The sequence below is a fragment of the Trachurus trachurus genome, assembly GCF_905171665.1.
Source record: "Trachurus trachurus genome assembly, chromosome: 21".
NCBI lineage: Eukaryota > Metazoa > Chordata > Actinopteri > Carangiformes > Carangidae > Trachurus > Trachurus trachurus.
This window is the reverse complement of record NC_139899.1, coordinates 31,354,966-31,379,994: the sequence shown is the minus strand read 5'-3', so window position 1 is coordinate 31,379,994 and position 25,029 is coordinate 31,354,966. Positions and strand designations below refer to the sequence as shown.

The window sequence follows — 25,029 nt, the reverse complement described above, 5'->3', positions numbered from 1 at the left end:
GTGTCTTCATCTTCTTTGCTGTGACGTGTGTTTGTGCAGCTTGAGAGTCAGAGAGTGAAAGTGTGTGTCTCACACTGCAGTGACATCACATGGAGAAAAGACATGATGAAGTGTTTCCTCCTCGTCTCCTCCTGCTCTGTATCATCACTAGATAAAGACTCCAGCTCCTTCTTCTCTGTGCTCAGTGTTCATCCATACATACCAGCCTCCATGTGAACACAGTGATAAAACAGTGTGTGTGTGAGAGCCATGTAATGTCCATGTGTGCATGCTGACAGAGAAGGTGCTGCTCTGACCCCCCTCCTCCTTTCAGGGTGGAGCCTGCTGGAGTCCCATGGTTGACACCAGGTCCATGGAGGTGTAAGTCTGTTTTTACTTTGATTCATGGAAACAAGGGATGCACATGTTTAACCGTTTAACCGATAACAAGAACTTTGACCGATTAATACTATCAGTTATTTATTTATTAGCTCCTTGTCGTCAACTCATGGGGGCGTGTCGACACGTGCAGATTTCCACGTGCCTTCAGTCATATTTCGCGGTAAAAAGTTCCACAGGAGGACTGACAGTATGTGCAGCAGCCCCCGTGAAGGAAGGTCAGACTATAAATGTAGCTACACGGACATAGATGTGAATCCCCTGTAACAACGGCGCTGAAAAACAATGAAAAAAATAATTAAAAGAGGACGTCGCTGCAGCTCTCCTGTAGCTCCACAGAGGAGCTCTGCTGTTCCTTCAGTCTGGTGTTTGGCTGCACTTTGTAACTAAAACAGTTCTACATTGGACGATCTAACCTCCATATGAGTGATCAGCTGAGACAGAGCAGAGTGGATGTGGCACTGATCAGCTGTCACAGCGCACGTGTGTATTTAAAGGGATAGTTCAACATTTAGTCAAATTGGCCCATTGCCATAGTCCCTATAGTCATAGCAGTAGGTTCGTTACCTTTAATTGTCGGTGCAAGCTGTTTTTAGAACGGCGGAGCAGAGCCGTGAGCTGCTCAGAGCTACGCTACGGAGGCTCATTATGGGATTTCTTGGTTTCCCTCATCAAACTCATCAAATACAAAATCCCAAAACTCCAAAACGCTCCGGTGGACAAGTTGTGACCTGCACATTCACCACGCTATGAGATAATAACACAACGTTACCACACAGAGTTGTTTTAGAACCCTGAGCAGACTCCAAGAAACCAACCAAGAAATCCCATAATGAACCTCCGTAGCGTAGCTCTGAGCAGCTCACGGCTCTGCTCCGCCGTTCTAAAAACAGCTTGCACCAACAATTAAAGGTAACGAACCTACTGCTATGACTATAGGGATTATGGCAATGGGCCAATTTGCCAAAATGTTGAACTGCCCCTTTAATGGCAAAAAAAAAATGGAGCGTTGTAATCTTATCGGTTAACGGTTAATAATCGGTTAACGAGCGTCGGTTACCGGTCAAAAAAAAATTCAAAATGTGCATCCCTACTGGAAACAAAGCAGCACATTCAACCATCTTCACACTGTCACATCACTGACCTCATGAGTCTTCATCAAACTGTCAATAACTGATCACATGATCAATAACTGCAGCTGTGTCTTGTTCTCTCCATCAGATTCCTGTCGACTCACAATCGACACAAACACAGTGAACACACTGATCAAACTGTCTGACAACAACAGGAGGGCAACAGGTGTGAGGGAGCATCAGTCATATCCTGATCATCCAGACAGATTTGACCTTCCTCAGCTGCTGTGTTCAACTGGTCTGACTGGTCTGACTGGTCTGACTGGTCGCTGCTACTGGGAGGTCGAGAGGAGAGGAAACGTTCTTATATCAGTGAGTTACAGAGGAATCAGCAGGAGAGGAACCAGTGATGACTGTGTGTTTGGATGGAACGATCAGTCCTGGAGTCTGAGCTGCTGGGATGGTGGTTACGATGTCTGGCACAATAACAGACCGACACGTATCACCTCCTCCTCCTCCTCCTCCTCCTCCTCCTCTGTCTCTAACAGAGTAGCAGTGTATGTGGACTGTCCTGCTGGCTCTCTGTCCTTCTACAGCGTCTCCTCTGACTCACTGATCCACCTCTACACCTTCAACACCACCTTCACTCAACCTCTCTATCCTGGGTTTACACTCTGGTCTGGTTCCTCAGTGAGTCTGTGTTGAGTGAAGCAGAGTCTCCTCCTGTCACAGAAACCTTCTCTCTGTTGAACAGACAGTTCAGTCTCTACACGTCTGTCACGTTGTCACAGGACAGAGATGAACACAGTTTAATAATGACCTCATCAGCGTCATGGTAACAGAAAAATCACTTATTATTGTTCTGCTGCTGCTGACTGTTATTGTTTCTCTGAATGATTTCGATGTTATGATAAAAGGTATCAGGCTACTTTCAGGACGAAGGTGGTTTCACTGCAGACTCTTATTTTGAAAAGTCGGCCTGAGCTACATGAAGAGCACCGTGTCGTTCTGACTGTCAAAATAAATAACTAAATAAAAGTTTCAACTGAAACAAAGTTCACGTCTGTGTCATTATTTACATGTTGTCACGGCAACATGAACCAGACAACAAACTTTAACTAATGATTTCTGCTTTTATTCAGACAGTGAAGAGAGAGAATAAACTTGGTTTCTGTTTTGTCGTTTTTCCTCTTCACTTTTATTACATTTTTGTTTTTCCTTTTCTTCTTTAGTAGACTCTCATGTCATGTTCAGGGGCATAAATCAATAAATCAGAATATCGTGGAAAAGTTAATGTATGTCAGTTAGTTTAGTTCAATTCAAACAGTGAAACACATCATGTATTATACAGATTCAAAACACACAGACTGAAATGTTTCATGTCTTTATTTCTTTTAATTGTAATTAAAACCTAAAATTCAGTAAATCAAGAAACTATAATACAGTGGGGAAAGTTGACTACTGTAACCTAATGAACTCCAAACAGCTGCAGATGTTTCCTGAGCCTCGTCTCTCAGTCTGGTTCATGACCTCCATCATATTCTACTTTATTGAGATGTATCTTTGATCTTTGCAACTCTGAGGGTGTTTATTTGTTATTTGTTGATTATTTGTATATGTATGAACTATTAAAGATAAATAGAGGAAATTTCATGCAGGTTGGATTCAAACCCACGGCTGCTGCAGCAAAGTTTGAGCCTGTAGCTACAGTGGCATCATCATCATCAACGATCTCCAGAAGACATAAAGTTAAACATGAAACACTCTTTTTCAATATTTTAATCAATATCAGTGTATTATTTTAGTTTTCTACGGTTTTAAAGTGGTGGAAAAAATCTAAAATGTACTTCAGTTCATCAGAATTAATAATTAAACTGTCAACAAAAAGTGAACATTATAGAAACATGGACTTATTCAGTCCTATAGGTCTGTTTATCTTATTCAATATCTAAAAGGGACTGCGGACTGTCTGATGGACAGAGCGCAGCGTCGTCAGACAATATATCAGGTGGATAATTAAAGTAGAGACTGGAGTTTAAGATGCACATATGGGGCATATGTGCATCTTTATGCCGCTGCATGAATGCGCTGCATGCGCTCTGAGCGCTGAGCGCAGCGCATTTATGCTGCGGCTGCCTCGGAGGAGAACATTTTTTTTAATCATTAGCGGTGCTTATTTATTAGTCCACACTACAGTTTGGTGCCTACGCTCCTCTCTGCCTCGCATCGTCTCAGGAAATAACTGGGAAGGTTTCAGAATATTTGTAAACTGAAAGCATATTTTCTAACAGACTTGATGACAACTGTCGTCTCCCTCCCGACGGTTTACGCCGAGGGAACCACCACAGATTGTTGTAAAAGGTTTGAAAGTCCTAGGCTCGATCCAAAAACGCTTTTACCCAGCAAAATATCACGTTGCTTGATCCGAAACTGTTTAACACTTCAAAAAGCCGAACCATGGCTGATTATGTAGTTTGATCCGACGCTAGACTGCGCTCTAACATGCCATTTTTTAAATCCTAAATTAACCGGGTAATAAATTCATAACCGAGTAGCAGATTGCCTACTCAGGTACTCGAGTACTCGGGTAACCGTGCACATCCCTAGTCTGTAGGTTACAGTTATTATGGTTCTTCAACAGTGGACTGATTGTGTTCCCAGTCACGTTGCTCAGACTAGAGCCAGAAACCACTGAACTCTGAAACACAGTGAAGTGAGCCTGCAGTCCAGCCTGGTCATGTGACCTTCTACCTGAACAGCACTTTCATATGAGTGTTCACTCATGTTCATGCCCTGACCCCTTGTGGTTGTTAGGTACGTTACATTGATAATAATATGAACAGGTGAGTGTTAAATGTTCACTGTTTCAGGTCTGAATCTCATCACATAATCCATCATTTATTATCATTTAAAAACACAAGCGGGTGATTTATTTTAAAACTACAAGAAAATATGACACCATTGATGTCACAATCAAGAAATTAATAAAGTATTAAAAATGGTGCCGTTTTGGTTTTTGGAAATTCCTGTTATTGTTATTCTATTTTGAAACCAGAAACCAAATTCATATAGATGTATCTGGTTTTTAATTCTAAACCAAAGACTAGAGACACAATTATGTGATCAATGTGTTTTTTGTTCTAAAAGAGTTTGAAGTTTTGCTGATTAAACCTCTCGTTTCTGATTTGGCAGAGACAGGAAGAACTCCAGCAGAACCACGGCTCCACAGCAAAGTGGTTTTCAACAATGAAGCAAAACGTTATCTATTAAACACTGATCTGCTAAATCCCAATAAGCACAGAATGACTGATGAGTTTATCAATACAATGTTCAGCATGAGCCTATATCCAAAAACCACTGGACGCAGCAGAATCACAGCCCATTTAATTAATGGATAGTTCACCCAAAATTCAAATTTCACTCATTATCTGCTCCCCCTCATGTGGACTAAGGGCTGGGAGAAGTTTCAGAGTCCTCCGTGGCTTCTCTGAGTTACAGCGGGGCTCCGTGCAGCACTGTATGTCCATATGACGGTTGCGAACAGAGCTCACTTTTCTTTGTCCAAAAAGACACGCCAAAAAACATCCAAATACCTCCATACTGCTCGTCTGTAATGTCCCTCTTGTATTGAAGCCCCGACATGAGAAATTGTTCCGAAAAAAAATTAAATGTTTTAAGCATGTTTGTAGTGGAAGCTCCCAGTGTTGCTCTGCAGAGCCGTGAACTGGGTGTCAATGCAAATCACGCGAGATTTGGACGGACCAGGAAGAGCCGTGCTGGGAGCTTCCGCTACAAACAAGCTTAAAACATAGACTTATTTAATTTTTTTTCTGAACAATTTCTCATGTCGGGGCTTCAATACAAGAGGGACATTACAGACGAGCAGTATGGAGGTATTTGGATGTTTTTTGGTGTGTCTTTTTGGACGAAGAAAAGTGGTGTCCATTCATAACCATTATATGGACAAATACTGCTGCACGGAGCCCCGCTGTAACTCAGAGAAGCCACGGAGGACTCTGACAATTCTCCCAGCCCTTAGTCGACATGAGGGTGAGTAGATAATGAGTGAAATTTGAATTTTGGGCGAACTATCCCTTTAACGGACCACATATTCACCAATGACACAGAAAACAAGCCGGTGAGTGGACTATGAATCTCTGAGCTCAGTGAGCACCTACCAGTTGTTACAGTTGATGGCAGCGTAGCGGTTCAGTGCTTTCTCATGCGTCGTCGTGTAGTTTCACAGAGGACAAGGACCGTCACTGTCAGACTCCCATCAGACTTTATTTACATCTGCTAATGAAAAGAGGAGAAATAATCTCTGCATCAGGCTTCACAGTCACAGCTCAGGATAACACACACACACACACACTGGAACAAAATAAACTTCACAACACTCTCTGCCTGTTAAACAGTCACGCTGCTAGGATTAGCCACAAGCTAACACGAAGCTATCAAAGTGAGTGAAAAGCTTTTCCGTATCAATGAACTTGTCATGTATCTCACTCAGCATCATCACAGAACATCAGCAGTTGTTGTCTGGAGCAGATCTTCACATGTATGATCAATAAAGTCACCTTTAACCCTCAAATAGAAAGTTATATTAACGGAGCTCAGTACAAGTCAACCTACCACGAGACTCCCACAGCAGACTGTTGCCTAGAAACGGGTCAACCCGCGAAGTCTGCAGGGGCTCGTTAGTGCGCCGTTTCAAAATAAGAGCTTCTAACTCATAGATCATAATTAATAAATAATAAATAAAGGAGTGAACGAATATTGTAACAGGCAGATAAATAATAATAATAAACTAAGTGTAGTGCAGCTTCCATAATAACAGAATTACAGTTAGTGGAATTACTAACTCCTTAACTCTGTTACAGCAGCAAGTACAAGACAAAGCAGCCAGATAAATAAATAAAACACATTACAGCAGAGTGAGGACAGAGGAAAGCATCAATGTGTTTAGGAATGACTTGTAAACAGTTTATAATGAAAACGATATTGACATTGTATATGGAACATTTTAAGAATATTCACATCATTATTAAACAAAAAGTGTCCAGTGAAACAACAAAGCAGCAAACTAAAGTAGCCTATATAGATGGACCATGGATCATGAAGGGATTAGGAAACGCCTGTCAAAAGACAAATACACACTACAGAGAATTTATTCAACAAAGAACTAAAGAGGCAGAAAATAAATGTAAGTATCAGAATAAGTGAACCAATACTATAAAGCTCTGTAGAAAAGAAAACTATAGGACAATATTTAATAACACCAAAAACAACACTAAAGAAATATGGGATATATAAAATGTTATTATTAAAAATGTCTCAACACAATGAAGTTCCCCTCAGTATTTCATTCAGAGTGTCACAGGATATGAAGCTATATGGACCAGGAAAGACTGGGCTCGTAATAGGAGGGTTAGGTGAGTGATAAACACAATGAGGAAACGAAGTCACAAGCTACTAGTTAGTTAACATATGCTTTATGAAAAATAAAGATAAAATGAAAATTCAGCACAATAACTGACTTCATGTTCCAGTTTCTTTCTTTTTGTTCTTCACAAATGACAAATCAAATTGTTCTCTATCACATATGGGAAATGTCCACATGAGAGAAAAAATAATAACAAAAATGAGTTTTAATTAATGTTGTTTGAAAGTCTTTGGGGAACAGAGACAGGACTGTCATAGTCATAACGCTCTTCTCTTTATGGCCATACTCAAAGCACATAATCACACAATTAAACACACTAGTACTGTAATACAATAGTGACTAAAGGAAAACATTTGGTTTTAGTTCTATAGCCTATCAAATGGAATATTTATTTTTACACATTTTAAAACCATAAATTATTTTAGCTTTTTTTCTGCCATGAAATGTGATGATTTTAGCTGTTTTCCATGAATTACAATATAATATATATAATACTTTTTGTTTTACTTTTAACCATGAAATATGATTCATTTTGTTTAATCTCTTTTTAACCATTAAACAAATCCTTTAAGTTATCAACTGTGAAACAGTAAAAACCAGTGGTGGACAGTAACAGAGTAAATTTACTTGAGTACTGTACTTAAGTAGCTACATATCTAGAGGATTTGTACTTTACTTGAGTATTAGATTTCTTTGGTACTTATTACTCTTACTTGAATACATTCCCAAGGCAAATATTTTTACTTTTACTTGAGTTAATTTGTAGGAAGGCTGAAAAGTAAGAGTAAGAGTTAGTTGGACGGTGCAGGTTCATTCGGTTAAAGTTTTCACACAAGAGTTAAATGATTGTTAATAAACATCTGCATTACTTAAGTAAAGAATTGTTATTTTTATCAACGTTTGCCTGTAATCTCCTGTGGTACCACATAAATACAGCATTGAAATACAGCATTGAATTGTGGACAAAGTCATGTCCCCTCAGTGAGAGGGAGATAGAAAATGCCTTGCCTGATGTGTGTGGGGGGGCTGGGGGGTGTAAAACATGAAAATGACAATTGCTGTCCTCTTATGATCCCATTCATTTAATTTGTTTTTATAGGTGTTTCTGCAGCTTTATATAACATTGTGGTTCTGAAAGCAGAACATCAGTGCAGGTGGTTTCAAAGAGTTAATTCTCAGAAACAAGAGTTAAAAGCTCCTTAAATTAATTTAGAAAAAATGATCGTATTTCATTGATGTGAAAAATAATAAATTTACTCTTACTCTTACTCTTACTTAAAGGAGCATTATCGCAAATACAGCAGTAATAGCATAAAATAGCTGAAGCTGAAATATGCAAAAGATGGGTCGGGGGGAGCCATAACTAAATTTACAAAAAAAATCGCCAACAGTATAGTGTCCGTGGGGCAAATGCAGCATTTGTCTTTGTTATGATCCAAGCCGGCCCGGCGCTTGCTGCGTTAAAATGCACTCGGAACTCGCAAATCCGACCTCCGAACCGGACAAATATGCAACAGTAAGTAATGTAGCAGTGTTAGGGTGCTCACAGTCACTGAATCGCTGGTAGAACACTTTGTCTCCACGTCCCTGTGTCTTTCTTCAGCTGTCCTCTCAGCGTTATTAAGGAGGAGGACGTTTCAGTTGTTGTTGTCGTTGTTGTGGTTGTGCGCGACGTAGAGCTGCCGCTTCCACTAGCGAGTTTTCTTTTTCCCGCGATTGCACGTTCATTCGGCCTGGTGAGGGAGGAGGAGGGGGGAGGGAGAAGGAGGGGGGGCGGGGGGGGACTAAACGAGGCTGCTCTCTCTCTCTGACAGCTGCCCACTTGTTTATATCTGATAAGCTCCGCCTGGCTCCATCTAGTGGCCGAATTTTGCGATAATACTCCTTTAAAGGGACAACGAGGAGTTTTGGAAAAGCGAAGTGTTTCCACACTACATTTATGAGCCTCCGCACCGTAAAATTCTTTTGATCGGCGCAAGACGGACTCATGTTTTCATTCATCAAGAATTAAAGTCAGAGGTTCAAAGAGGTTCACATACCGTCGTAGTTCTGACCATAAACGGCGATTCAGCTGCGTTATTCTCATGACTCGTTGCGAAACCGAAAGTAAAAAACGCTGGTCGGCTCGACCAGCATCTCTGCCACCACTAATAATAACAAAATAACCATAGAGACAGAACGATATATTTATCGAAAATGGGCCCATTAACAAGTGTGGGTAGCGGAGATTCATCCACATTAACGTGAGACTTTTTTTATAACCGAATAGAAACTCCTCGTTGTCCCTTTAAAGTACATTTAAAAGCATGTACTTTTGGATAGAAAGCAGAAGTAAGCGATCCGGTCGTTTTGGCTAATGCTGTGTTCCAGGCAGGCTTTTGAAACCGTAAATTACAGCTTCACGTCACGACTTACAACTTTGTAGCGTTCCAGGCAACACACTCGTGTTTTTCCGACCTGTTTTACCTGTGAAAGTCACTATAACGGCCACTCGTAACTTCTGACCCGTGAAGTCGTACCAGATCAAACTGATACAACTTCACAGCTCAGAGTTACGAGTTTCCTTGAACGCACCATAACAGTCCTCGTCCCTACGTCGCCACATTCACGGCGTCCCTTGGCTGCACACACAGCCCTGCATGCCGTTCTCTCTCCTCATTGGATAAAAACTGTAGGATACGATAAAAGTTTTCTCCTCGGCTCAGAGCAGAGCAGAGGGACTGAGAGACCCGTGTTTCAGTCCAAACACTCTATGTAAGTGATTGCTGTCGGAAGATATAACTATTTAAGACTTATATTAACACAAATATATCACTTACTTCTGCTTTAAGTACCTTTAAAAGCAAGTAGTTTTTTACTCTTACTGCAGTAACATGTCGACTGAGCTACTTTTACTTGTAACGGAAAAAATTTTGACCAGTAGTATTTGTACTCTTACTCCAGTACTGGGGTGGAGTACTCTGTCCATCTCTGGTCTCCATCTGTTACAGATATGAGCACTAGTAGCCGACTGCATCACTGGCTTCTCATAACAAGCAATGGAGCAAAACGAGCAGCACATCTTTATATAAACAGTGTTGGGACTATTTTTTTATTGTTAGTATTTAGTGCTGTTTAGTTTAGTATTTTGTTTAGTGAGTATTTTGTTTTGGTTATTCTCAATCAATTTATTTTATTTAATATTTCTATTAGTATTCTAGTTTATTATTTGTTTGGTTTAGGTGTTTCTTGTTTATTATTTGTGTTTTGTTTCATTTGGACACGGTAGGAGGGCACCTGAAATTATATAGGTAGGCTGTCGGTAAGGGACCAGCATGCACCTGGGTGGGCAGATGGTTTTTTACCGGAGCGGGAGAGGCACAGGAATTTTCTTTGTTCTTTGTTTGCTCGCTTTTTGGTTAAATAAACCACGATTTTTGTTGAAATTGGACATTTGTTTGGACATTATGTTTTTTCTCATCCGAGTACAGTGGCCCTTTGATTTGTATAATTTGAAGTTTGATTTGACACTTTTATTTGTTTATAATATATAGCCTGTTATTGGTTGTTTTAAATGTATGAGCATGTATGAGCTCCTTCCAAATAATTTATACACCTCATTTGAACGTTGTTATCATCAATTTATTGAAGCACCAGACCAGACTGCACAATGTTGTTAGATTTAATACATTTACACCTGTTGTGCTTCTGGCCACTTGTATTTGAGCTGCATGAACTTTACTTGATAAGATGATTTGTGTAATGAATCAACTTCCACTGCTCATCATTAAGGCAAAGTGCACAGCTGTTAATGTGTGAAAGGAACTTGAGTTGTGATGATGACACATTATAGTTTTGGATTACTTTCACATTCAGTCAGTCCACAGTTGTCCACCACGCTCTCTCTCTCTCTCTGACAGCAGAGGTGTTTTATTTATTATTATTATTATTATTATTATTATTATTATTATTATTATTATTATTATTATTAATAAAGAGGTGTGTCACCTTACGTCAGCATTAAGATCTGCTGTGTGTTAGAGTAGACCATGGGTTAAACTTACGCCGGAATATCGCTTTAAATAAATAATGTGTTACATTAACATTTTTAACACACACAGGGGAAACACACACATGTTCTTCAATATCAATATTATCATTAGTATTTTAAGTGTTTATGGTTCAGTATTATAAATAAACAGCAGTAAAAACACCAGTCTCTCTACTCAGATTACAGAAGTGACATCCCCTCCCCCACTTCCTGTTTAAAGTTGACTTCCACTTTCACCCAGCGGTTGTGTCGCAGTTTATTTCCCCGTGTGAAGGTAAGGTGAACAGTCTGAATGTTTTCCTCGTTAACACCTGTCGTTACCTGAGTTCTCTGCCCTTCAACTTGTCGTTGTGTTGTTGTTGTGTTATTATAATGTTACTGTAGCTGAGTCAGAGCTGTAACTGTAAAGTCTGGACCGACAGAACCGTGTCCTCCATCTTGTGTGGATGTTGTCGGTAGAAGCGCTGGAATAAGAGCAGAAGCAGAGTTAGAGGATGGTCAGTAGTTGAACACAGAGTGGTTCTTTGTGTGCAGCTCCACTTCCTGATGACTGGAGGCAGCTTTACCGCCTGAATCAGCCTGTGGAGGAGGCGGAGAGGAGCCGCTGCTCTCCCGCTGTCTGAGCCACTAAACGCGGCCTGAGCTGGAGAACAGCTGGGACTTTATCTGTGGTGAGTTGTCTGTCATTAGATTTACACTACAGGACTGATATGGACTTCTTTTTTGTTTTGTTTTTTATCAAACGGCCTGAAATTAACGGAGGTTGTTTAATACTATGGTATTAACAGTTAAAATAAATTTGAAGCAATTTGGTTGAATTATGGGTGTTTTATTGAATTTAGTAACACTCTTTGTCCCCAGAGGACAACGAGTGTTGATTTCACACCTCATTTATATGAAATAGCCTAATACCTATTTTCTGAGTTTCACAAAACAGAAAATGACCCCAACTGGTTTGACTGCTAAAAAGCACAAAACATAACATTATCACACATATTTGTGTTATAAAACAAATCAACATTAATTTCCAAAACATTTAACATTTAACAGCTAACAGCTAAAAGCTAACGTTTCAGAATCAGTCTTCATTCAGAAACAGTCTGCATGTGTCCTCAGATGCAGGTAGTAATAGTGTGTTGTGTGCACGTGTGCATTGCATTTTGCCTGTTTTGACATCAGTCTGGCGAGGGCAGAATGCGCACTAACCCTTTATTTTATTATTTTTTCTTAACCTTTATTCCAATCCCTCAATCTTAACCTTCAATCTTAAAAATGTGCGCTCCCGCTAGTGCAAGTGCTGTCCCGATTCTCAGAAAAATTAAGTTGAGGGGCAAGTTTAAGGGTTGTATCGCCCTCAATATTGAGATTTTCCGACACCACCCTTGGGAGCAAGGGCTACCCAGAATGCATTGCGTATTTTCACCAAACCGATCGCTGCAAAGAAATAGAGCAGGTGGGCCAAGTCCCTGAGCAGCGGCTTGCACAATTCGTAAGCAAGACACAAGAATTATCTTTCTTGCAGCTGTTAGTTTATTAACTTTGTTTATGAACTTTAATAAAACAATTTCGGACCACCGTGTAGACAATTGCTTATCAACTTGCCATTTTTACTGTCAGGAGTATGAATTAAAGCAGAAGTAAGTGGTCCGGTCGTTTTCGCTAATGCTGCGTTCCAGGCAGGCTTTTCAAATCGTAAATTACAGCTTCAAGTCACAACTTACGACTTTGTAGCGTTTCAGGCAACCCACTCGTGTTTTTCCGACCTGTTTTACCGGTGAAAGTCACTATAACGGCCACTCGTAACTTCCGACCGGTGAACTCGTACCAGATTGAACTGGTACGACTTCACGGTCGGAAAAATACGAGTTTCCTTGAACGCACCATAACAGTCCTCGTCCCTACGTCGCCACATTCACGGCGTTCCTTGGCTGCACACACAGCCCTGCATGCTGTTCTCTCTCCTCATTGGATAAAAACTGTAGGATACGATAAATGTTTTCTCTTCGGCTCAGAGCAGAGCAGAGTGACTGACAGACCCGTGTTTCAGACCAAACACTCTATGTAAGTGATTGCTGTCGGAAGATATAACTATTTAAGACTTATATTAACACAAATATATCACTTACTTCTGCTTTAAGCAATACCGTATACGCTCAAAACTCCCTTACTGTGATAATGAGCCCATATTCCGGACTGATGTGCTTTTACAAAACGGTTACTAATACTGTAGTATTATTCTAACATGTAGTTTTTTGAATCAGAAATCCATATTATCTAATAAATTAGTCCCACTGTAAAATATATATATATATACAGTATAATCTGGTGACTGGGTTGTAGGTCTGCATGTTACGGAGCCCGGGATATGACATGCAAGAAAAAAAAACCCGACCCGCGCATCACTATTGGCTACACTTGGACATTGTATGTTAAAATGAATGACCAAAGGGGTTATTCCCCGGCAAATCGCACCCTGGGCTACAATTTATTTCAGAATTGTGTGAGTGCAGCCGAGAGTGGGGATTTCAGAACCACGGATAGCGCACGTAAAAAGATTTGACAACCTTTTAAATGTGTTTGCTGCAAGCAAAATTATACATAATAAATGAAGACAGTGACATATTTCTAATAAAAAACAATGAGTTGTATGTTCATTTCAGCGAATTTCAGAAATGTGCGAGTGCGGCCGGAGAGCGGGCAGAAGTGTTGATATACAGTGGGTACTAGTTTCAAATGGACGTTTCCCTCACGGAAAGCGTGATTCACGCGTTGCATGAAATTGTAGGTCACACTGTAGCCCCTAGGTGGAAGCATCGTACTGAGATGCAGCTCAAAAGATTTTGGGATAATTCCACGCAGGGCCGGCTCTACGCAGGGGCAAGAGGGGGCAGCGCCCCCTCAAATAAATGTCTTGCCCCCTCAAATCCAAATTTTAGAAGTTGAGAAAGCGATATTCCAAACACAGCACACCACACACATTAAGAGTCAACCCTCCGGTCAGAAAACTCAGAAAGAGATCCGCGGCATCAGCAGCGAATAGGGGTGTCGTTGTAGCTACTCTTTCGGGTCTTTTTCCAGAATGGACAATGAGAGCGATGTAATTTTTTTTTTTAATGAAAGCGGGACACTTCAGCCTTTACAACGATCCCATCGGTGTGTGTCTGTGTGTCTGTGGCTCCGGACACCGAGCAGTCAAGCTGTCACATGGCGGGCTGTGAGCGGCGGTCACATGATCGTTTAAACATGGCTGCTCTATTGCTGGCTGTGGCCGGCTATGAGCGCTACCGTCTTTGCTATCGACTATCAGGAAATCTCCCGTGTGCGTGAATGTCTGTGTGAACCTCATGTAATGCCAGGGCTGCACCGTGGCTCTCTGTGCTGTGCCGAGAAGTGGCTTGCCGCGAGCAGCATGCAGAGCTCGGCAAGCAGAGCTCAGCAAGCAGGCACTTCTCCGCACAACACCGGCTTTCCACACACAAGATGACTTTTGATTGAAACGGCCACGGTTGTCAGCCCCAATAATCGTAAATATTGAACATGCGCAGAACGTTTTCCGAGCCGATTGTCGGGGGAATTTTGACTCTTGACACACTACAAGAGAATCTTAATAATCTTAAGAGCTTAAGATAATCGGGCGATGTCTGTCCGTGGTCGGAAGGGGGAAAATCGGGGCAAAATCAGCCCGATTATCTTTATGTGTGTGGCAGGCTTTAGTGAAACAGTGTCACTGATCTGATTCTGTCAGACAACAGAGATGGCGACACCTGAAATATGCCACATAGCGGGTTTTTTTTTTTGGTTTTTTTTTTATCGCAGAACTGATCAAAATTCAGGAGTTGCCGTGAATCCCTCTCAGCGGCTTCACTGCTCGATCTGTCTGTCGGTTTGAACGGAGGACTCACGTGTGGAGAGGAGGGAGGCTGGCGAGACGTGAACGCCCTGCCTTGTTGTGTGTAATAAAAGTTTTTAAAAAATGCAGTTGAATGTACTGGTACAGTATGACACTGCTGCTACGGCAGCTATGGAGTAGAGATCGGGGCTGGACCGGGGGAGAACTGAGCTGCCGCTCGCCGAGAGGGAGCTGCTGAAAGCGGGCAAGCACTGAGAGACGGGCTGCACTGTTGCTGCTGGAGAAGCAGGTCCGTACGTGGAGCTGATCCATGTAAATGGGCCCTTAAATTGGATGTGGATTTTTTTTGCGGTCGATAGAAGCTTATCACCAACGCAGAGTGTGCATTTTACCGTTATGTTCTTGTCCTTTTCGCCGGCGAATTGAAACGCACGCGCACACACACACACACACATAGGTAACGTAGGTCAGCAGGGCACAGACGCATCACAGCACTGCGCCTCGGCTGACACATCCGCAGGTTGCACAGTAGTCTACTGTCTGACAAAAAGCAGGCTGCAGTCGGGATTTTTCTTTCCTTATCCGGCGAAAAGTAACAGATTACTTTTTAAAAAAAATAACTAAGTTACTGATTGCTCAACTCACGAAACTAACGCGTTACGTTACACGTTACACGAAAAAAGTAATTAAAGTACTCTAACGCGTTACCCACAACACTGGTAAAGGTAAAGGTACTTTATTTGTCACATATACAGCTAGTACAGTGAAATTCTTTCTCTGCATTTAACCCATCCCTGAGGAGCAGTGGGCAGCCACGGTGCAGCGCCCGGGGACCAACTCCAGATTATGAGCATTTTAGCACCTTTTTACCCTTTCATTGTGTATTGAATGACATGTTATTTATTTAATGCGTGTTATTGTGTGATTTTATGTGGTTTTATGTGGTGAAGCCAAAGACACATTTCCACACTGTGGACAATAAAGGAAAGATTAAGATAAAAAAGTTTATAATACTTACCTCTAATCCAGACAGTAGCATATAACTGTGGAGAACAGTGAAAAACAGACTGAAGTCTACACAATGATTCAGGAAATATATACGAACTATAGAACTGTTAGCAGACGAACTGTGTGAATATACATGTCAACATAAAGAGGTCAGAAAGTAAGGCTCTCGTACTAATTTCATCTGACGAGTTGTAGTCCGTTACATACAATATTCACCTGTTAGTAAAAATGGAAACAGTTTCAACTAAACACTGATTCCTTATTATGATTAAAACAAATGAAGCACAACATCAGTGACTGTAAGTTTAACACATCTGACTTTACTGAACATTATCTTTGTTGTTTGACAGTGTTGTCACTGATGAAAATTCATGGTTCAAAGCCCCATGTGGTTCATGTAAAAGTCTCATTACTCATCCATTTACAGTAATCCACTAGCATAGCATTCATGAACACGCAGCATCAAATCCAGAACGCCGTTGGCTCAGCCCAGAGGCATGATGGGAGTTCCACTACTGCCATATTCAGTGGGCCACATAACACGGAGGTCACCCCAAAAGTCAGCAGCTTTTACAGTGACAGGCGAGCAGCTCTGATAGTTGTAATAAAAACTCTTCTAATCTCTGACATGCACGCTGCTCTGCAACAGACTCTACTGTGCATCATTAATAGTAGTGAATAGTGAACTCACCTCTCTCTGCTGCTCTATTGGCTCCTTACATCCTTTGTTGCAGCCGTGCGGCTCGGCAGATCAAACGTCCTGTCGTCACGGCATATGATACTAGTCATAGTGTTTGATTGAAGATGATTGGCTGGCTCCTACCTTAACCCATAAACTTCTCCTGTAACTACTATACTCATGTAGTCTGTAGGTTACAGTTATTATGGTTCTTCAACAGTGGACTGACTGTGTTCCCAGTCATGTTGCTCAGACTAGAGCCAGAAACCACTGAACTCTGAAACACAGTGAAGTGAGCCTGCAGTCCAGCCTGGTCCACTTTCATATGAGTCTTCATTCATGTTCATGCCCTGACCCCTTGTGGTTGTTAAGTGGCACTGCGTTACATATATATATACGTATATAAATCATAATAATATGAACAGGTGAGTGTTAAATGTTCACTGTTTCAGGTCTGAATCTCATCACATAATACATAATTTATTATAATTTAAAAACATAATTATAAACCAAAGACTAGAAATGAAATCATTTGGTCAATTTGGTTTTTGTTTCTTAACAGAAAGAAAGAAAATCCAAAAAAAGAAGAAGAAGAAAAAAAAGAATCTTTATAATTATTCCTTTCATTTCATTTCATTTTTTATTGAACCTTTATTTATTCAGGTACTCTCATTAAGATATGGTGTCTCATCTGCATTCTCATTTGACTGAGACAGTAGCTCAGTGCACACACAGGAAGAGGACATCAAGAGTGAAAAAATCAAAATAAAAGCCGAATAAAAGAAACTGTCAAACACCAAAGATGCACCATTTGAAAGTTTTTGTTTTTTTCTATTCTGATGCCAAAAGGTTTTTTCCATTTTCATTTTGAAACAGCAGATTTACAGGTTTTTTCCTTTATAAAAATAACAAATATGAATTATGTGATGATACCCAGACCATTTCAGTCTTAGAAACCCATCAGCTGTGTAGCCGACCATCTTGGTAACTTAATAAACTTAATAGATGAATACTCAGAGTTGTGTATCAGTGTTGGTGGATGTGACTGTCTCTGTGGCATACAGAGCCATCAGTGGGTTAATATACCTACATTATTAGTATTATTTACATGTTTAATATGATTTACATTCAGTACAGCTCATGTTTAGAGTGTGGTAATAATTGTCTGTGTGTTTATGGTGAGAAAAGAGTGGTTTATTGTTTGAAAAATGTAATGTTATCTAGCAGTATGCAGTGTCTAACTCCGACCAGCAGAGGGCGCGTTCGCTACACGGTGTGTTCAGGAACAAGGAAGTCGCGCGTGAATACGTTCAGTGACTGAGAACACACACTTGAGTCTGAAGTTTCCGTATGTGTGTGTGGCGAACTGTGATGATAAAATACATAGTTTTGCTCTTTGCAGGTAAGAATGGAGAGTTAGAATTGTGTAACGAGTGGGTGAATGTGTTATGTGCTGGTTTATTATCCCGTTCGGACGTTATGTGCTATTGTTTATGGACGTTACTCAGCCAAAGTACCGTACGGAAAACGGCTAGCCTGTAGTTAGCACTGGTTGAGTAGTTACCGCGAGCAACAGGAAAACTATGAGCCGGTCTAAAGAGCCCGGACTGCTCGCGGAGTTCATAGATAAATAAAAATTAAAGTTAAAATAGATATACATGATTGAGTTGATTAATTTGACAATGTTTAGACATGATTGATACTGTGTGTTTGCTAAATAAGTTGATATATTGAATGTACATGATGAAACTGGTCTGGAATAGTGATACAACAGTCACATGATCTATTGTTTTGATGTTGCTACAGATGTTCATGATTTTTCTGTGTTAGAATATCGAATATGTTCAGTGAATGAGAACACACACTGGAGTCTGAAGTTTCCGTATGTGTGTGTGGCGAACTGTGATGATAAAATACATATTTTTGCTCTTTGCAGAACAAAATAAAAGACATTCAAATTAAATGTGTAGTGGAGGGCAGCTTCACTCTGCACCACGCTACATCTCTGACCTTTGTGTAGAGTCTGTGTGAACGCTGCCTGAATCCCTGTAGATCAGCTGTGACACATGGGAAGATGTGCTGGCTGATGAATCCAGGTGGACAGCATGTGATGTAGCAGCAGCAGCTGTGATGAGCCTCTGTCATGAGCCTTCATGGAGCTCACAGGTCGTCAGCATCGATGAAGGAGAAGCTGATAGTGAAGAAAACTCCAGTCAGACCATGGTGAAGCACACTGATGTTTCCACAAGCTGACCTCCTGATTTTAACAGTAATTTAATTGACTTTTCTTTAAACACTGTAAAAGCTACAGGACAGATAAGTTCATGCCCTGACCCCTTGTGGTTGTTAGGTGGCACTGCGTTACATTGATGATAATATGAACAGGTGAGCGTTAAATGTTCACTGTTTCAGGTCTCATCAGATAATCCATCATTTATTATCATTTAAAAACACAAGTATGTGATTTATTTTAAAACTACAAGATAATATGACACCATTGATGTCACAATCAAGAAATTAATAAACAATTAAAAATGGTGCCTTTTTGGTTTTTGTTCATTCCTGTTATTGTTATTTTATTTTGAAACCAGAAACCAAATTCATGTAGATGTATCTGGTTTTTAATTCTAAACCAAAGACTAGAGACAAAATTATGTGATCAATGTGTTTTTTGTTCTAAAAGAGTTTGAAGTTTTGCTGATTAAACCTCTCATTTTTGATTTGGCAGAGACAGGAAGAACTCCAGCAGAACCACGGCACAGTGGTTTTCAACAATGAAGCAAAACGTTATTTATTAAACACTGATCTGCTAAATCCCAATGAGCACAGAATAACTGATGAGTTAATCAATACAATGAGCCTATCCACAAGTTTCCGAACGTCATCTATGGTCAAAACTGGCTTCCGGTTTGCCGGTTTGGTGGAATTTTACGTTTACGTTTCCATGGTTTTCAGGCGTTGTCATAGTTGCGGTAAACGCATGGATCTATTAACGCTGGCTTTTAACACAGATGTCAATTTGTGTGATATCCACTGTTAAAAGCTGCTGCGATGATCCATGCGTTTTACAGATTTTCATTGGGGGAAAAAAAAATAAAAATCCATGCATTTACCGCGGCTACTGAAACCATGGAAACGTAGACATAACATTCCAAAACCGGCAAAACAGGCTACGTTTTTGACGTTCGGAAAAAGGTGGATAGAGGGATTATCAGCCTACGTCACTGACGTTCTACTGCGCATGTCGCCTGCAGAAAGAGAGCAGCAAGAGCCGTGATCAGGTCTTTTTGTGCTGGAAGTTGCACTAATTGTTTTGATAAAAATAACAAAACGTGCAAATTTAACAGAATACCGTCAACTCGCACCCCTTTCAAGGCAAACGAGAGAGAAAATAGTACATTGGGGATTAATTTCGAGCAATATAACGTGTTAGATACGTTGGTTTGAATGGTGATAAAGCTAAATGCTCACAGGCACAGCTGTAACGTTATAACTGCAGAGAATGAGTTATGAAATGTTTACTACGACAGTGACTGAAGATGATGGTCACATACTAATGGAAAGCAAGCTGACATTAATTAACGTTAAGCTACATTGTTTTAGATTACCGGTACATACTCAGCCATGCGTGTAACGTTACAGTTAGCCTACGTAATGCAGTTGTTCCAGACTTTAGACAGGTCCGTCCTCTTCCCTCGTCTCTGACCAGGTAGCATCTCAGTCCTCACAGACACTGAGTTTTGTAATCGTGAGTATTTTCCTGAACATGATTGTCTGTTAAATAACTGTAGGTAACGTTAGGGATGCACAGTGTTGTATTTACCGCTGACCGACCGACGCCGTGCTGTGAGTGTCCGTGGCTTGTCCCGTGGCTGAGTTGCCGTTGCCGCGGTACAAACTCGATCCTCCGTCTTGACGTTTTTTTTTGTTTTTTTTTCCTGCCGTTATAAAACCTACAGTCTATGTATAAAACACACACTGCATCAGTAGGTGATAAACTGTTGTAGTAGGCTGACAACATCGCTAGCTAACACCGCTTTGACTACACTAGATCCATGGAGGTAACCATGACAACCGGTTCTTTCTGCAGTCAGGTTGCGCACGCATCCTGATTTGTTGGTAAACAGATAATCCCTCTATATCCAAAAACCACTGGACCCAGCAGAATCACAGCCCATTGTGCCGCCTTAAAGGGATAGTTCACCCAAAATTCAAATTTCACTCATTATCTACTCACCCTCATGTGGACTAAGGGCTGGAAGAAGTTTCAGAGTCCTCCGTGGCTTCTCTGAGTTACAGCGGGGCTCCGTGCAGCACTGCATGTTCATATGACGGTTGCGAACAGAGCTCACTTTTCTTCCTCCAAAAAGACACACCAAAAAAACATCCAAATACCTCCATACTGCTCGTCTGTAATGTCCCTCTTGTAATGAAGCCCCGACATGAGAAATTGTTCCGAAAGAAGTTAAATAAGTCTATGTTGCAAATCACGCGAGATTTGGATGGACCAGGAAGAGCAGTGCTGGGAGCTTCCACTACAAACAAGCTTAAAACATAGACTTATTTAATTTTTTTTCATAACAATTTCTCATGTCGGAGCTTCAATACAAGAGGGACATTACAGACGAGCAGTATGGAGGTATTTGGATGTTTTTTGGTGTGTCTTTTTGGACAAAGAAAAGTGGTGTCCATTCATAACCATTATATGGACAAATACTGCTGCATGGAGCCCCGATGTAACTCAGAGAAGCCACGGAGGACTCTGACAATTCTCCCAGCCCTTAGCCGACATGAGGGTGAGTAGATAATGAGTGAAATTTGAATTTTGGGTGACCTATCCCTTTAACGGACCACATATTGACCAATGAGACAGAAAACAAGCCAGTGAGTGGACTATGAATCTCTGAGCTCAGTGAGCACCTACCAGTTGTTACAGTTGATGGCAGCGTAGCGGTTCAGTGCTTTCTCATGCGTCGTCGTGTAGTTTCACAGAGGACAAGGACCGTCACTGTCAGACTCCCATCAGACTTTATTTACATCTGCTAATGAAAAGAGGAGAAACAATCTCTGCATCAGGCTTCACAGTCACAGCTCAGGATAACACACACACACACACACACACACACACACACACACACACACACACACACACACACACACACACACACACACACAAAATAAACTTCACAACACTCTCTGCCTGTTCAACAGTCACGCTCTAGGATTAGCCACAAGCTAACATGAAGCTATCAAAGTTAGTGAAAAGCTTTTCCGTATCAATGAACTTGTCATGTATCTCACTCAGCATCATCACAGAACATCAGCAGTTGTTGTCTGGAGCAGATCTTCACATGTATGATCAATAAAGTCACCTTTAACCCTCAAATAGAAAGTTATATTAACGGAGCTCAGTAGCTACAAGTCAACCTACCACGAGACTCCGACAGCAGACTGTTGCCTAGAAACGGGTCAACCCGCCAAGTCTGCAGGGGCTCGTTAGTGTGGCGTTTCAAAATAAGAGCTTCTAACTCATAGATCATATTAAATAATAAATAAAGGAGTGAACGACTTCATATTGTAACAGGCAGATAAATAATAATAATAAACTAAGTGTAGTGCAGCTTCCATAATAACAGAATTACAGTTAGTGGAATTACTAACTCCTTAACTCTGTTACAGCAGCAAGTACAAGACAAAGCAGCCAGATAAATAAATAAAACACATTACAGCAGAGTGAGGACAGAGGAAAGCATCAATGTGTTTAGGAATGACTTGTAAACAGTTTATAATGAAAACGATATTGACAATGTACATGGAACATTTTAAGAATATTCACATCATTATTAAACAAAAACTGTCCAGTGAAACAACAAAGCAGCAAACTAAAGTAGCCTATATAGATGGACCATGGATCATGAAGGGATTAGGAAACGCCTGTCAAAAGACAAATACTCTACAGAGAATTTATTAAACAAAGAACTAAAGAGGCAGAAAATAAATGTAAGTATCAGAATAAGTGAACCAATACTATAAAGCTCTGTAGAATAGGACAATATTTAGTAACACCAAAAACAACACTAAAGGAATGTGGGATATATAAAATGTTATTATTAAAAATGTCTCAACACAATGAAGTTCCCCTCACTATTTCATTCAGAATGTGTCCCGTTAAGTGTCACAGGATGTGAAGCTATATGGACCAGGAAAGACTGGGCTCGTAATAGGAGAGTTAGGTGAGTGATAAACACAATGAGGAAATGAAGTCACAAGCTACTAGTTAGTTAACATATGCTTTATGAAAAATAAAGTGTGTTGTACATGTGTGCTTCGTCCAAAAGCCTAGCAGCTTTGGACACTGTATATCACAGTGCATTAAGGTTTTTCACTGGCTGTGGTCGTCTCACTCATCACTGTCAGCTCTACTCGATGTCCGGGTGGCCATCTCTGAGCACCCGGAGAGAAACTCATTGGTTGCTTATGATATATAAGGCTCTCCTTGGTATGGTTCCTCCCTACCTCTGTTCACTCCTCCGTCGAACAGAAAATCGATATGCCTTAAGGTCCAGTGATATCTATTGTTTGAGCATTTCTAGAGTGCGGACTGAATTAGGGAAAAAAGCGTTTAGTTATGCCGCTCCATTAACATGGAACAACCTCCAGGCTGAACTGAAATTGTCTGAACTTGTATCTCTTGGTGTATTTCGACACTTCTTAAAGGTCCGACAACAAAAATCATTTGAGCGGTGCCTTTGCTGACCAACCTTGTCACCTTGACCTCCTGCTCCCTGCACTTTTGTTTTAACCCCTATTGTAACATGGCCCTATTTAATATAATGTAATATTGTAATGTATATTGTAATGTATTTTGTATTTTATAATGTTGACGACGTGTGCTGCTGCCCTCTTGGCCAGGTCGCCCTTGAAAATGAGATCTCGATCTCAACGGGTCTTTTACCTGGTTAAATAAAGGCTAAAAAAAAAAAAAAAAAAGATAAAATGAAAATTCAGCACAATAACTGACTTCATGTTCCACAGTTTCTTTCTTTTTGTTCTTCACAAATGACAAATCAAATTGTTCTCTATCACATATGGGAAATGTCCACATGAGAGAAAAAAATAATAACAAAAATGAGTTTTAATTAATGTTGTTTGAAAGTCTTTGGGGAACAGAGACAGGACTGTTACTACATAGTCATAACACTCTTCTCTTTATGGCCATACTCAAATCACATAATCACACAATTAAACACACTAGTACTGTAATACAATAGTGACTAAAGGAAAACATTTGGTTTTAGTTCTATAGCCTATCAAATGGAATATTTATTTTTACACATTTTAAAACCATACATTATTTTAGCTTTTTTTTCTGCCATGAAATGTGATGATTTTAGCTGTTTTCCATGAATTACAATACTTTTTACTTTTAACCATGAAATATGATTCATTTTGTTTAATCTCTTTTTAACCATTAAACAAATCCTTTAAGTTATCAACTGTGAAACAGTAAAAACCAGCGGTGGACAGTAACAGAGTACATTTACTTGAGTACTGTACTTATACATATCTAGAGGATTTGTACTTTACTTGAGTATTAGATTACTTTGGTACTTATTACTCTTACTTGAATACATTTCCAAGGCAAATATTTTTACTTTTACTCGAGTTAATTTCTAGGAAGGCTGAAAAGTAAGAGTAAGAGTTAGTTGGACGGTGCAGGTTCATTCGGTTACAGTTTTCACGCAAGAGTTAAATGATTGTTAATAAACATCTGCATTACTTCATTAAAGAATTGTTATTTTTATCAACGTTTGCCTGTAATCTCCTGTGGTAATGCAATGTGTTGCATTAACATTTTTAATTTGGCTCTCAAATGTCTTTTTGTGTCCTTGAATATTTCATTTAGTGGTAAAAGTGTGAGTGGAGCCGTGCATGGAGTCCTGCAGCGTCCTGGAGGAAACTGGAGATGAGTTCAAACACACAGAATCACTGACAGAGGCTTTTACAGCTGATTGGAAGATACAGTCCCTCCATCTTCTCTTCCTGCTGCTTTTCCATGGATGTTTTCTAGGAAGCTCCCAGTTCTTCTCCTGTGGGTGTTGTCCCTGCTGCAGTGGATCAGTGTCGCCCCCTGCTGACGCTCCTGACGACATCACAACAACACAACACACACAGGGGAAACACACACATGTTCTTCTGACAAGCGGCGGACTGGAGATCGATATTATCATTAATGTTTTAACTCTTTATGGTTCAGTAGTAGAAATAAACAGCAGTAAAAACACCAGTCTCTCTACTCAGATTACACATGTCACCTCCTCCTCCTCCTCCTCCTCTACCTCCTCCTCCTCCTCCTCCTCTTCCTGTGTAAAGTTTACTTTCACTTTCACCACGCGGTTGTGTCGCAGTTTATTTCCCCGTGTGAAGGTAAGGTGAACAGTCTGAATGTTTTCCTCGTTAACACCTGTCGTTACCTGAGTTCTCTGCCCTTCAACTTGTCGTTGTGTTGTTGTTGTGTTGTTGTTGTGTTATTATAATGTTACTGTAGCTGAGTCAGAGCTGTAACTG

General features: G+C 40.4%; 3 protein-coding genes across 3 annotated transcripts in view; 2 read left to right on the top strand and 1 right to left on the bottom strand.

Annotated features, from left to right (window-relative positions):
* Window positions 1-25,029, top strand: part of LOC311004857 (uncharacterized protein) — a 340,983-nt gene that overhangs the window by 111,819 nt on the left and 204,135 nt on the right. The window lies entirely within an intron of this gene.
* The window catches only part of LOC311004883 (tRNA wybutosine-synthesizing protein 4-like), a 196,513-nt gene that overhangs the window by 136,610 nt on the left and 34,874 nt on the right, over window positions 1-25,029 (bottom strand). The gene's annotated exons all lie outside the window — the stretch shown is intronic.
* Window positions 1,560-2,156, top strand: LOC311004705 (stonustoxin subunit alpha-like; the record flags this gene model as incomplete). Its single annotated transcript, XM_083996877.1, has 1 exon — window positions 1,560-2,156. The coding sequence occupies one exon, from the start codon at window positions 1,560-1,562 to the stop codon at window positions 2,154-2,156; it is 597 nt and encodes a 198-aa protein (XP_083853003.1).